Below are 13,833 nucleotides of genomic sequence, written 5' to 3' on the forward strand. Positions count from 1 at the left end.
AGACGAGAATTCAGTGCAGCTCACACAGCCCAAAGACCCTAGAGTGGGTATATTAACCCAGGCTGTGACTGCATGGTTCAGTTTTAACCACTGCGCCATGCTGCCGGTACGTAGTAAAAATCTGGATAAGTATGTTGAATGAAAGATTCCTGCTACGGAACGTCAAAGCTCACAAAAGGCCCAGTCAGAAAGAAACGCAGCACCAAGCCAAGTACAGACTACAAGCCTCCAGCAGATCAGGACCTCGCGGCGGAGGGGCGGGGCTTCGCCGCCTGGGGGCGGAGTCATCGTTTCGCTTTCCGGCAAATTTGTACCTCTTCTCTTGCCGTAGTGCCTGAAACCGGAAGTTCGCGCGAGGCGTGCTCTACATTTCCGGCCGAGAGCTGGACTTTTTGGTACCCATGTGGGAGCTGCAGTGAAGATTCATTGGCTTCTGAGTCCTGTCCAGAGTCGAGCTCTGGGTGAGAAGGGGCTGTGAGTCGGGGCGGTATGCAGGGGAGGGGAAGATGTCCTCGAATTTTCGAGTCTCCGCGGAGTTGGAGCTGAAAAACGCTTGGCGCGGCCCTCGGGGATGTCATTAGCTATAATCGCTGTTGCTTTGGGGTTTGCACGTTTGGCGTCTGGGGGTTCCTGGACAGCCGGTGATGTGTCCGCAGCCGTGCTCAGTGCGGAGGAAAGTTGCTTGTACGTGAGATATTTGCTGTTTGCCGTTACGTCGTCTTACAATTTTGTAGAGGGTTCTCACGGTGGGTCTGTTTCTTAACCTGTGTTTTTAGAAGTCTACCAACGTGAAAGATGACGTCCTTAGCCCAGCAGCTCCAACGACTCGCCCTCCCTCAGAGTGACGCCAGTCTCTTATCTAGAGATGAAGTTGCCTCTTTGTTGTTTGACCCCAAGGAAGCGGCCACCATCGACAGAGACACCGCCTTTGCCATTGGTGAGCTGCCTTTTAACTTAGAAAAAGCCCTGGGAAGCATGTGTTACCTGGATGTTGCTGTGTTTTCTGACCCCATCTCTTAGCGGTTTGTAACTTGCTAACTCGACTTATGTTGTTAAAGGAAAGGGAATGGCAAATAACTACACTCTAGATGCATAAACTGTGTATAGGTAGCGGTATCTGAATTTCACACCAAGGTTGGGTGGAGTCATCCAAGGTGTAGAAAGAAAGAGGCTGGAAGCAGTGGTTGGGGGTCAGGGAGGGGTCTTCCAAGGACTGGCCTAGTTACTGTACTGAAATTGTATTGGAAAAAAAGAAAAAAGGCCCCCTGCCTGGAGGTACATTTTCCTCTCCTTGGTGAGATGAAATTTATTTTCTATGTTGGATAGAAATCTATGTTTGGGACTATATTATTCTAAAAGAAGAGAGAGACTGTTAGAGAAAAACTGTAAAAGAAGTGCGAGGTGAGTTTACTTGCTAAGAATTGTTAAATAAACTGGAGTTTTCCTAGGATGCACTGGCCTGGAAGAGCTGCTTGGAATTGATCCTTCCTTTGAGCAATTTGAAGCACCGTTGTTCAGCCAGCTAGCAAAAACCTTGGAGCGCAGCGTTCAGACCAAAGCAGTGAACAAACAGCTGGATGAAAACATTTCATTGTTTCTTATTCACTTGTCTCCTTACTTCCTGCTGAAGCCGGCACAGAAGTGTCTGGAGTGGTTGGTCCACAGGTAGCAAATGAAATTACAAAAATAATTATGGGATGATAACATTGATGTTTTTAAGTAATGAGAACATTTATTAATTTAAATATTGAGATAAATATGGTTTGTATTGGGTGAGATAAGCATGTCCTTCTATGTTGAACTCATTTTTATTGATAGTGAAAAGTAAAGCTACTTTTTAGAAGATCTTGAGTAAATAGTGTAACCTCATTAGTTCTAAGGGGCTTATGTCACTTCGCTATTACAAATTGCTACTGCATGTTTGGGGCAATGAGTGTTACTGAACTTCCTGCCAAAATAACAAAAATGGTGGTTTGGGAAGAGAATAATATTATTCTTTAAAATACCATAACTTAAGAAAAGCAGTAATAGCCAATGTCTATGGAACACTTGACACCAGGCCTGATGGTAAGCACGTTGTATGCCTTACCTCAGTGCTTACAGCACTCCTGTGGGGCAGGTGCTTCTTTTATCCCCATTATACAATTGAGAAGACAAGTGCAGAAAGTTAAGCTGGCAGAGTCACATGACTAGTAAGCGGTGATATAAATTTGTTTCCAAGGCCTGATCTTTCGTCTCCTTTTGAAATTGTCTTAAGTTTACTCAGTTTATTTTCTCATTTATTTACATCACATTGGTATCACATCATAGTTAACACATTTTTTTTTCTTATGTATGTTTTAAAAGTAGAAAGGCTTCCACTTCATTAACTGGAGGCATGAGGGTAAGGGAAGCCAGTGAGTCATTGAGAAAACATAGTTTAACCTGGGTCTTCTGATGATCACATCGTTAGATTCTTCAGACCAAAAAAAGAGTCAAATTTGTACTATTTCTGTCTGTCTTCTAGGATTTAATTTTCCCCAAATAGATCATTATTGTAAGGAGTACTTTTTGCCTTTGGTTTTGCATTTATTTATTCATGTAACTTATTTATTTAACAAACATTAAGTTCAATACAAGGATAAATATGCTGGCCTTTCTTACCATTGTGAAATAAATGCCACAGTAAGGGTGTATACAAGGTTTTGGGAGTGTATGGTGATGCCTGAAGTAGTTGAAGAAAGCTTCATGAAAGAAGTGGTGTCTTGGCTAGTACTAAAGCCCTAAGATAGAACTAATAAAAGGCAAGAGGTATGGTGCTATAAGAGAGATGGGATGGGAGAGCTCAGACAGACAAAGGGATCACTTGGCTGGGAGAATTAAGAAAAATATCTTGAGAAAGAAGCCTGGAAAGGATTTAGATCTTAAAGGCTAGAAAGGATTTAATGAACCCGACAGAATTAATAAATCTCTTATGTTAATTAGGTGGCATGACCAATGCCAAGTTTTGTAAAATTCGTGGACAAATTAAATATGTTTGTAATTTCATAATTTTTGTATTCAAAGAAGGTAATATGATTTTCTTTGTAATTAGTCTTCTGGCAAATCTGGATCATGATTTTAATAGTTAGGTAAACTGAGGAAACAGCTGTGGAAGGTGAGCTTTGGAGAACAGAGAGGAATCGAGTGTTGCCTAGTTGACCCAGTTTGGTTTTCTGTTGGTTTGTCTGCAGTGATCCCAAAATCATGTTAATGTAATAAATGGTTTTTTTTTAAGTTGAGAAAAAGTGAATGGATGTCAATTTTGATATTGAATATTTAAAAATATTACTGCATAAGAGTTGGCCAACCCTATTGAATACTTTAATGCCTGTGCTTTAAGTGTGCTATACCTTGCTTCTAGTTTTATTGTTGTTTTAAGCGGGTTTAGGTCACTGATGTACTATTTGGGCACGTAAGGAAACATATCCTTGTAAGTTTTGTATCCGTTTGAATTGTTTGCTTCTTTTTTCTCCAGGTTCCATATCCATCTTTATAATCAAGATAGCCTCATTGCTTGTGTTCTGCCATACCACGAGACAAGAATATTTGTGCGGGTTATACAGCTTCTAAAAATTAATAATTCAAAGCACAAATGGTTCTGGTTATTACCAATTAAGGTATGATTGTTGAATGACATGTATCTGTATTAATTGCAAGCCTTCATAAAAGGTATTATTTGGAAAAAATAAAGCCATTGGTGTTCCTAAGAGTACACCAAGTATTACCTCCATCAGTTTTATTTCCTAGCTTCCATTTGAAACTGCTATGAATAATAGCTGACTTTTATTTGGTATGTGATAGTAGAATAGGCAGTTTGTATTTTATTATCTTTGATTCCCACAGAAAAACTTTTTACAGATGAATACAGGCTCAGAGAATTAAGTTACTCACCAAAGTTCAAGCAGCTCTAAAGTGGCAGAGTCGAGATTTGAATCTAGATCTGATTCTAAAGCTTGTCTTTCCATTATACTATGCTGTCTGGCATTTAGAATTTTGGAACTGAAAAGCTTAAAAAAGTCAGGTGAAGAAAAGCATAAAATACTTAGAAAAAGTTAAAAAAAAAAAAAAAAGACTTGAAGGACTTCAGGAAATTATTGTGAAGAAAATGCTAAGAATTTATAGATAAGTAATAGGATGATTGCCTTACAGGAAGGCTCTGGCTGAGATCAGATAGCATGATTTTGTAGGAAAACAACTGACTTGCCATTACCACCTTGTTTGTAACTATAGTAAAGAAAGTAGATGTATGTTATTAGTAAGAATTTTGTTAAATGTTGAGTGATGATTTGGGCCAGCAAGCAGCAAATGGGATGAAAGTAGGCTAACAGGCTGTGACCTTGGAATGAGTAACTTTCTGGCTGATGACAGGTGGTCCATGATCAGAATTAGTAAAGAGAAAGGAATGGGAAATTTAATTAGAAGAAGAAAAGAATTTGGATGTAAAGCACTTAAACTAAAGAATATTCAGGAAGAGAAGGCCAACCTGTAGTAGGGCCTATCAAACTTTTACTCATTCTGCTAGTAACATTATTTTTTTCCCTAATCTACACACAGACCCTGCTGTTCTCTAGACACACTTGTTTCAGGTATCCAAACCACACTTAACTATTACAGTTTGCTGCAAATTATCTTTTCATTGATCTGTTCAAAATTATTGAGCACTTACATATGTCATGCACAGTGCTAGGTCGTGGGAAGAGCAGTATAAGTTGACTGGTTTCCTAGTCTATTTCTGTTACTAGTGTTATTCTAAAGCAGTGACAAAACCATATCACATTGACTCACAAACCAAGTCTAAATGGTAGAGTTACTAAGAATCTAGAGAATCTGTATTTAGATAAATACATATCAAAATGCAACACATGATAAGTAACCATTTTTCACTGAGTACCTCCACACACATTGCTGGCCCTTCTTGTTTGAATTTCTTAAGTTTGCACAATTTTATATGTTAATCTCTTCTTTACCACCAGTTATAATGGAAGACTATATTTTGTATTAATGAACTGTAGCAGTTTGAAGCTGTTACTTTGGTAGGTACTTAAATGATGAGTTGATGAATTATCCTTAGTTAACAGTTGGTTCTTCCTGTCTGTAACAGCAATCTGGAGTGCCCTTAGCTAAAGGAACTTTGGTTACCCACTGCTACAAAGATCTTGGATTCATGGATTTCATTTGTAGTCTGGTGACAAAATCTGTGAAGGTGAGTAGTATACTGTTTCATGAACATGTAATTCCATTAGAAGGTTGTTTCCTCGGTCTGGAGAAAGCAAATGAAGGCCTTTTGTAGTAGTAGTGGGACTTTGAAGAAGTGCCTTTTGTTAAGTGATCTCCACTTTTGGAACATGAGCAGCTTGATCAGTCTTTCATCATCAAAGCTGTTTTTCTACAAAAATAAATTATTGTCTTCCTTGCCAAATTCTTTACAATGACTGTTTAAACAAAGACACAGTCTAAAAATGTCAGGAAGGTTGTTTATTCTTGCCATGTAAAATTAGTGTCAGCCTGAAGTAGTTGAGAGCTATAAATATTTTTACACTTATATCTCATTAGCTTTTCACTCCTAAATGTGTTTGGTTTGTGGTTTTCGTTCCAGGCTTTTGCTGAGTATCCTGGGAATTCCACTCAGTTGAGGGTGCTCTTTACTTTCTATGCCTCTACCATTGTGTCTGCTCTGGTGGCTGCCGAGAACTTATCTGACAATATAGTTGCCAAGCTGTTTCCATATATTCAAAAGGTTGGTCCTGCTTATGTGTAAAATAGATTATTTTGTACTGGAAGAAATTTTCTTGCTTTTGAAAATTTCACTTAGGCATAAATGTTTTTTACATTGGCAGTTTATTTCAGATGGTTGATGAAATTTAATTTTTAGGGAAAGAAAATGACTTCTTAAAAACCTACCAGAGTGGAGTCTTAGTTAGGAAGCTCCTTAAGAATGAACATTGGGGGACTTCCTGGCTGGTCCAGTGTTTGAGATTTGGCCTTCCAACGCAGAGGGTGCTGATTCAGTCCCTGGTCAGGGAGCTAAGATTCCACATGCCTTGTGGCCAAAAAACCCAAAACAGAAGCAATATAGTAACAAACGCAGTAAAGGCTTTGAAAAATGGTCTAAATCAGAAAATCTTTGAGAAAAAGAAAAAGTGAAATTGTTTTTAAAAGAGAATGGATTAGAAAATCTCTCCAAGGCAGAGGCCCTCTTCTCATTCTTTTTGTATTGATTTCTTCTTGATGTTTCTCCTGCCCGAGTGCCTCATAGCCTTCTGCCTTTTCAGGTCCCCCACAGACGAACTGCAAAAGCCCCCCCACCAGTGTCCCCAAATTATTGTCTTTAATCAGATACTGTTTTGTTTCTGATTGAAGTCTCCCTTACACAGGTGGATGTTTGCTTGTAAAGAAGACTCCTTTGCTCCTTTTAGCATGTGTAGTGGATGTTTGAGTTAGGAGACCTGCTGAGATCGCCTTCTGTCATTCAAGAGTCTTGTCTCATTTCCATGTCCCCTCAGGAAAGGGGGCCAGCATCTTGATTTTTCACTTCCAAGAAGTGTTGACTCTCAGTGTGCATTAGGTTGTATTCATCTCTAATTTATGACAGTTCCAATTTGTCAAAGTCAAGTAACATTTTTCAGTAGGCTAAAATAACATAGTTTGTCGCTTTTCCTTATATTTTAAAAAATATTCAGGGATTGAAATCATCTTTACCAGATTACAGAGCTGCAACATACATGATAATATGTCAGATTTCTGTGAAAGTGACCATGGAAGATACCTTCGTTAACTCCTTGGCTTCACAGATTATCAGAACACTGATCAGAATTCCCTCTCTGATCAAGGATGGATTGAGTTGCTTGATAGTGCTCCTTCAGAGACAGAAGCCAGAGAGCTTGGGGAAAAAGTACGTACACTTGAATTGAGAATGATGATAATTGGAGGTGAATGAAGTTATTTTGAGGAGTTTTTTTCATAGGATAAATTTTATGCTATTTTAAAAAATTGCCATTCATTGTCTTCTAACATGTAAAGTCAACATCTTATGTCTTTGTTTCTTCAAAGGCCATTTCCTCACTTGTGTAATGTTCCTAATCTTATTACACTACTTCACGGGATTTCTGAAACATACGACATTAGTCCTCTTCTGCGTTACATGCTTCCCCACCTGGTTGTCTCCATGGTTAATCAGGTTACAGGTAAATGGTTTTACATGTTGTGTCCAAAAACTTACTTTCTCATATTTGACTTTCTTAAGGTAAAAACCACACCCTGGTTAATATCTTTTAGATATCTAGAGTTTCTGCTGTCCACCTCTTTTTGTGTAATTTGTCCGTTTTTCTGACATGAGAAACAGCACTCCACTCCAGTACTCCTGCCTGGAAAATCCCAGGGATGGAGGAGCCTGGTGGGCTGCCGTCTATGGGGTCGCACAGAGTCGGACACGACTGAAGCGCCTTAGCTGAGCAGCAGATTGGTTGGAGGGAGAACCTTGTTAACTGAGTGACACACTCAGTGTTTTAATTGGTTTTTGTTGAAGCGCAGTTGCTTACGGTGCTGTGTTAGTTTCCCCTGTACAGCCAGGTGAGTCCGTTATAAGTGTACTAGATCCTTCCGGGCTCCCTGTCAGGTTGCTGCAGAGCGCTGAGTAGAGTTCCTCATGCTGTGCAGTAGGTCCTCATTGGTGGTGGGGTGTAGTTGCTGAGTTGTGTCCGACTCTTGGGATCAGGTGGACTGTAGCCTGTCAGGCCCCTCTGTCCATGGGATTCTCCAGGCAAGAATACCGGAGTGGGTTGCCGTTTCCTTCTCCAGGGGATCTTCCTGACCCAGGGATCGAAAGTGGGACTCCTTCATTGCAGGCAGATGATTTACCAGCTGAGCTCTGAGGGAAGCCCAGGGTCTCATTAGTTGCCTGTTTTATACATAGGATCAATAGTGTGTCCCAATCTCCCAGTTCTTCCCACCTGCCACCTTTCCCCCTTGGAATCCATACATTTGTTATCTATATCTGCTTCTCTGTTTCTGTTGCAAATAAGATCATCTATACAGTTTTTCTGGATTCCACCTCTATGTGTTAATATACAGTATTTGTTTTTCAGACTTACTTCACTCTGTGACACTCTCTAGATAGTATTATTATTTTTTTAATGTGTGTTTTTTTTTACATGTTCCTACATGAAAAAAGACTATGGAATTATTTTAAAATAGTTAAAACACATTGTTGAGTCAAACTTTCCCTTTTCATCTAGATATTTAATAAACTTTAGTGATTCCTTTATAATAAATATCAAGTCGCCCAAAAAAGTTTTTCTCCCTGAGTCATTGAAAATATAAGATGAAAAATCTCATGTGTGAAAATCCAGATTTAAAAAAGCCCAGAAGTTAATTAGAAGGTGATTATTGGCCTTATATGTTTTTCACCTTTCAATAAATATGGAAAGATAAGAAAGACATTCTTGGTGCTGTTGCTACTAGAATAAGAAAGACATACTATGAAAGTCATCTCTAAAGTTACATCCATTTATTGGAAAACAAGGTTTACTTAACCCAGTCTCAGTTTAAACATGAGTTTCAGAAACATGACTAGCACAAATGAAAGGGTACATTTCCTGTTCAGGTGGTGAGTAATGAAGTCAGGGCCAACATTCATTCTTACATAATGGAAGATGACAGCTCTTGGTTCAGTAAGGAGGCATTGAGATGAAAGTTTAGTCTGTATTCAGATAGTTTATTGAAATTTAGATTCAGGTCCCAGCTTCACCGCTTGTAATGTGGCTTGGGGAAAGACTGTGTTCTTTGGACTTCTGTTTCATTAATGAGAGAGGCATGATAGTACTTGTTTTAAAAAAATATAGAGGATTTCAAGTAAAGGATAAATGAGGATGATATATACAAAATGATTTTAAAAGATACAAATGACCAAATAGGTGAAGTACACTTGAAAATAGGTATAAAGCTGGATGTGGATATATGTCTTAAAGTTATTCTTGTAGAAAGATTTTCTGCTATAAAAAAACCTAATAGCATGCACATGGAAAAACATTTTTCTCCAGTCAATTTTAATTTGTTCTGTATGCTAAGGAGAAGAAACTGAAGAGATGGATGGTCAAGTCTATAGGAGACTCTTAGAAGCCATACTTACAAATATATCCCTGAAGAACAACTTAGACCATTTGTTGGCTGGGTAAGCTCTTACTTTTGACATGCTTTTGATATTTGTATTTCTGTGTCTTAGTATACTTCTCAGGGTTGGTTAACAGTTCTCCAGTATCCCTTTATAATGTATTTCTTGCTTTGTCCATATTCATTTAATTGTAATTACTTAGTCAAGTGATTGTGGCAACAGAAAAAGAGGTAATTTCTCTTGTTTGTCTTTAGTGTGTATATGTGATCATGCAGAGTTAATAGTGAAGATAAATTTGGGTTATAGTATATGTAATTTGTGGTTGTTTAAAATTTCCTCATACTAAGTGGACCAAAATGCAAGAAACAATATATCACAGTTGGTAATCAGTAAATGTCATTAAGAAACTTAAACCACTAAGGAAAGATAGTTGAGAGTCTCCCCTTTTTCTTTTCTTACTGGAAGGGCAACTGGATACAGTGTAAAGAATGTAGTCATAGTAGTCAGAAAAAAAGTGGAGGTGTTAGTTGCTCAGTCACTCTTTGTGACCCAATGGGCTGTAGCCCGCCAGGCTCCTCTGTCCACCGAATTCTCCAGGCCAGAGTACTGGAGTGGGTTGCCATTTCCTTCTCCAGGTGATTTCCCAACCCTAGAGATTGAACTTGGGTCTCCTGCAGTGCAGGCAGATTCTTTACCATCTGAGCCACCAGGGAAGCCCAGACATAAGTTACATCCTTCCTCTTATCACCTCCAGGCAAGTAGAGTAGTGAGTTCTGAAAGTCAGGCTATGCGGATCTGGTTTTGTCATTGTGTATCGTTGGGCAGGTACCTATCTACAGTTCAGTTTAGTTCAGTCGCTCAGTCGTGTCCGACTCTTTGCGACCCCATGAATCGCAGCACGCCAGGCCTCCCTGTCCATCACCATCTCCCGGAGTTCACTCAGACTCGCATCCATCGAGTCAGTGATGCCATCGAGCCCATCTCATCCTCTGTCGTCCCCTCGTCCCCTTCTCCTCCCGCCCCCAATCCCTCCCAGCATCAGAGTCTTTTCCAATGAGTCAACTCTTTGCGTGAGGTGGCCAGAGTACTGGAGTTTCAGCTCCAGCATCAGTCCCTCCAAAGAAATCCTACAGGTTGTGTCATTTGTGCACCCTGCACCCAAGTTGGCTTGTGAATTAAATGAGGTTAAATATGCAAAGTACTGTTGAGAGCTTGGCTGTGGACTCAGACAGGGATTGAAAACTGTGCTCCACTTTTTATGATATAATAGTGCTCACTGAGTATTGCTTCTTGTTGCTGTTCTTGTTTAACCTCAGGCAAATTATAAGACTTCTTAGTCCGAGTTTTTGTACCTGTAAAATTGATCTAATTTTTACCCTGTAGAGGACAGAGATAATACATTCTAAAGCATGTAGTATGTAGTAGGTGTTCAATACATAGTGACTCTCATGCTGCTAGTATTTGTTTTGTTTTGCAGCCTTCTTTTTGAAGAGTATATTTCATATAGTTCCCAGGACAGAATGGATTCTGATAAAGTAGCTTTGCTTAATGAACAGTTTCTTCCACTTATCAGACTTTTAGAAAGCAGGTAAGCTGTGTGGATGTGTGTGTTTGCACTTATTAATGTGTACCTCTGGTTTTATAAAGAGATGATTTACAAGTTACTTAAAAAGTGAAGGAATTATAAAGGGATTGTTTTTCTTTTCTACCTTTCAGGAAGGGACAATTATAGGATTTAAATATATTTGAAATATAAGCTGGAATAAAGGTTGTATGGGAACAATGAAGAGTATAATTTTTTATATAAACTGTTGTTGAAATAGTCATAGTAACAACTCGATCAATGGCATTTGGTTTTACATATTCCATCTGTCAAAAATTTAAGTCTTAATCTCAGTAATTTTAAAAAGTTACATTTTTTTCTTTTATACCTAGATGGTCTGTGTAGTTAATAACTTTATTAAGAGTAATGAACTGACTCTTTAATTTCATCCCAGATACCCCAAAACATTAGATGCTGTATTAGAGGAACGCCTAAAGGAAATTACAGACCTGAAAAAGCAGGAGCTTTTTCACCAGTTTATCTCTCTTTCTACAAGTGGAGGAAAGTATCAGGTAACTTTTTCTTCAGGGGATTTGTGACATAGATATTCATGGGATTATTTGAAGAGCTTGGGAAGGAAATTTGCTACTTCACTCCTCTGTTTGAGAAGTTCCATGGAGAGAGAAGATTTACTCAGTTTGCCTTAGTTACCAGAAGTAAGACTCTGAGGCAGGAATTAAATAATTGCAGAAAGGTACAGTAATTTTTACATAACTGTGAACCTGATTCTTATTTCAGGAAAAGTGTTATTTGGAAATTTTATATCTCATGCTCATTAGCAATCACCAAAAGATGGCCTAACTTAGATTTCTAGAGATCCTTACCTTTCTCCTGTATCTTCACTTCTTATCACAGCACCCGCCAGCTACATGTGGCTATTTAAGTCATTGATGAGGAAAAGGGAAATAGATTTTGTTTCATGATTATGTTAGGATTTCAGAAATTTTCTAGGGACAATTTGCCCCAAGTCTTTATGCTAGAAGTTAGACGCTTAACGTAGTTCTTGTTGTTTGCCTTGAAAACAAACGTTATGAAGAGAAATGTGATTGTTTTGGTTTTTCTCTTCCATAATTAGACTTTTGCATCTTTAGTGGTATTTCATTTCCAGATCACAGGTTGATAGACTTCCTTCTTAGTCTAATTACATAAATGAAGTTGTCAACAACTCCAGTGTTACATTATTTTCTTAATAGATGAAATGCATTCTCTCTTCAGTGATCAATTTTTTTGATACATGTTTTCATTTAGGTGCTAATACCCAGTGGTTTATCTTAGGTGTTTTTCACCTTGCCATCAGATATACATAAAGAACACAGAATGACTTCATAAATTACTTCACTGATTTAAACCTACATATAGACACAACTATACATGAAATCCCACTCCAATACTCTTGCCTGGAAAATCCCATGGACGGAGGAGCTAAGAGTTGGACACGACTGAGCAACTTCACTTTCACTTTTCACTTCAATGCATTGGAGAAGGAAATGGCAACCCACTCCACTGTTCTTGCCTGGAGAATCCCGGGGACGGGATTGCCTGGTGGGGTTGCACAGAGTCAGACATGACTGATGTGACTTAGCAGCGGTGGCAGCATACACGGAGTCACAGCATTCACAGTACAGATTTTTGTATCTAGTTACACATCATACTGTGTTTTGGAGGCGAAGATTTTGCTTTACTTTTTGCTTTTGGTTTACTTTACATTTTGCTTTCTGAAATTAGATGGTTATTGAATATGTCAGCATGGTGTGGTTTTCTTTGGTTCTTGATTATGTGCTGCTCAGATTTAATGGTGAGATCATTTGCTAATTGTGATGAATCCTATAGTTTTTAGCAGATTCTGATACCTCCTTGATGCTCAGTCTGAATCATCCGCTTGCTCCTGTGAGACTTCTGGCCATTAATCATCTGAAAAATGTCATGACAACACCAGAGGTTTGTGTTAAATAGCTTTCATTTTTGATGTTTTTATCTTTGTGATGAACAATGTAATTCTCGAGTAAGAAATTGAAGTTACCACCTAGAATCAATATTGTTTAGTTATAGAGGTAAACCTAATAAAGCAGATGTGAGTTCATTGGACAAAGATTTAAGACCATACATACTGAAAGCCACCATTTTTAACCTGTATATGTTCTAGCTGGTAAAGAATCCACCTGCAATGTGGGAGACCTGGGTTCGATCCCTGGGTTGGGAAGATCCTCTGGAGAAGGGAAAGGCAACCCACTTCAGTAGACTGTATAATCCATGGAGTCGCAAAGAATCGGACACGGCTGAGCGACTTTCACTTTCTTTCATGTCCTAGTAACAACTTGTTATCAATATGTTTCCACATTGCAGATGATTAGGTTAGCTTTAATTGAGAGTTTTTTAAGCTGGGATTAGGGATGAATTTATAGAGGGTCACAGATTATCTGAGTTTTCAATTTTGAAATTTGAATTTGACAGTCTTACTTAACATGAACATATTTGAGGATATCAGAATGATAGCTTTTGGAACCCTGTTCAGTTTTGGTACCTGCCAGTCTCATTTGCGGAGAAGGCAATGGCACCCCACTCCAGTACTCTTGCCTGGAAAATCCCATGGATGGAGGAACGTGACTGAGCGACTTCATTTTCACTTTTCACTTCCATGCATTGGAGAAGGAAATGGCAACCCACTCCAGTGTTCTTGCCTGGAGAATCCCAGGGACTGGGGAGCCTGGTGGGCTGCCATCTACGGGTTTGCACAGAGTCGGACACGACTGAAGTGACTTAGCAGTAGCAGTCTCATTTGTGTCTAAAATTTTGGTGACTCCAAATAGTAAGTACAGAAGCTGACGTAATTTGTAAATAAAGCTTTTATGCCCAAATAATATTTTACAAAGACTTTGCAGTGATTCGAGTAGAGCGGTATTTCCGAACTTTAGTCATTCAGCCAAATTTTTTTGCTTTATTAGCTTACAACCGATGTTATTTTTTAGCTCCTTTTAAATGGACTCACTGCTTTTTCACATAGCCTTGTTCGTTTTCTTAAAATATGGTGGATTGGGGCTTCCATGGTGGCTCAGTGGTAAAGAATCTGCTTGCCAATGAAGGAGACTTGGGTTTGATCCCT

At 38.8% G+C, this 13,833-nt stretch overlaps 1 protein-coding gene across 3 annotated transcripts in view; it reads left to right on the top strand.

Annotated features, from left to right (window-relative positions):
* Nucleotides 1–346: 346 nt before the first annotated feature.
* LOC120865410 (HEAT repeat-containing protein 1) overlaps nucleotides 347–13,833 on the top strand; it is a 50,724-nt gene continuing 37,237 nt past the window's right edge. For 2 of the 3 annotated variants that reach the window (XR_005721392.1, XM_040242685.1), the window contains exons 1-12: nucleotides 347–461; nucleotides 777–937; nucleotides 1,449–1,665; nucleotides 3,497–3,638; nucleotides 5,123–5,224; nucleotides 5,618–5,758; nucleotides 6,702–6,913; nucleotides 7,072–7,205; nucleotides 9,088–9,190; nucleotides 10,608–10,718; nucleotides 11,128–11,245; nucleotides 12,564–12,671. Coding sequence is in view for 1 of the 3 variants with exons in the window: in XM_040242685.1 (XP_040098619.1) it covers nucleotides 796–937; nucleotides 1,449–1,665; nucleotides 3,497–3,638; nucleotides 5,123–5,224; nucleotides 5,618–5,758; nucleotides 6,702–6,913; nucleotides 7,072–7,205; nucleotides 9,088–9,190; nucleotides 10,608–10,718; nucleotides 11,128–11,245; nucleotides 12,564–12,671 (1,530 nt within the window). In the remaining 2 variants the exon portion in view is untranslated. Of the gene's footprint in view, nucleotides 462–776; nucleotides 938–1,412; nucleotides 1,424–1,448; nucleotides 1,666–3,496; nucleotides 3,639–4,134; nucleotides 5,225–5,617; nucleotides 5,759–6,701; nucleotides 6,914–7,071; nucleotides 7,206–9,087; nucleotides 9,191–10,607; nucleotides 10,719–11,127; nucleotides 11,246–12,563; nucleotides 12,672–13,833 lie in introns of those variants that run through there. The other variant, XR_005721393.1, reaches the window with a different exon arrangement.

Source organism: Oryx dammah, unplaced genomic scaffold (assembly GCF_014754425.2).
Source record: "Oryx dammah isolate SB20612 unplaced genomic scaffold, SCBI_Odam_1.1 HiC_scaffold_6, whole genome shotgun sequence".
Lineage (NCBI taxonomy): Eukaryota > Metazoa > Chordata > Mammalia > Artiodactyla > Bovidae > Oryx > Oryx dammah.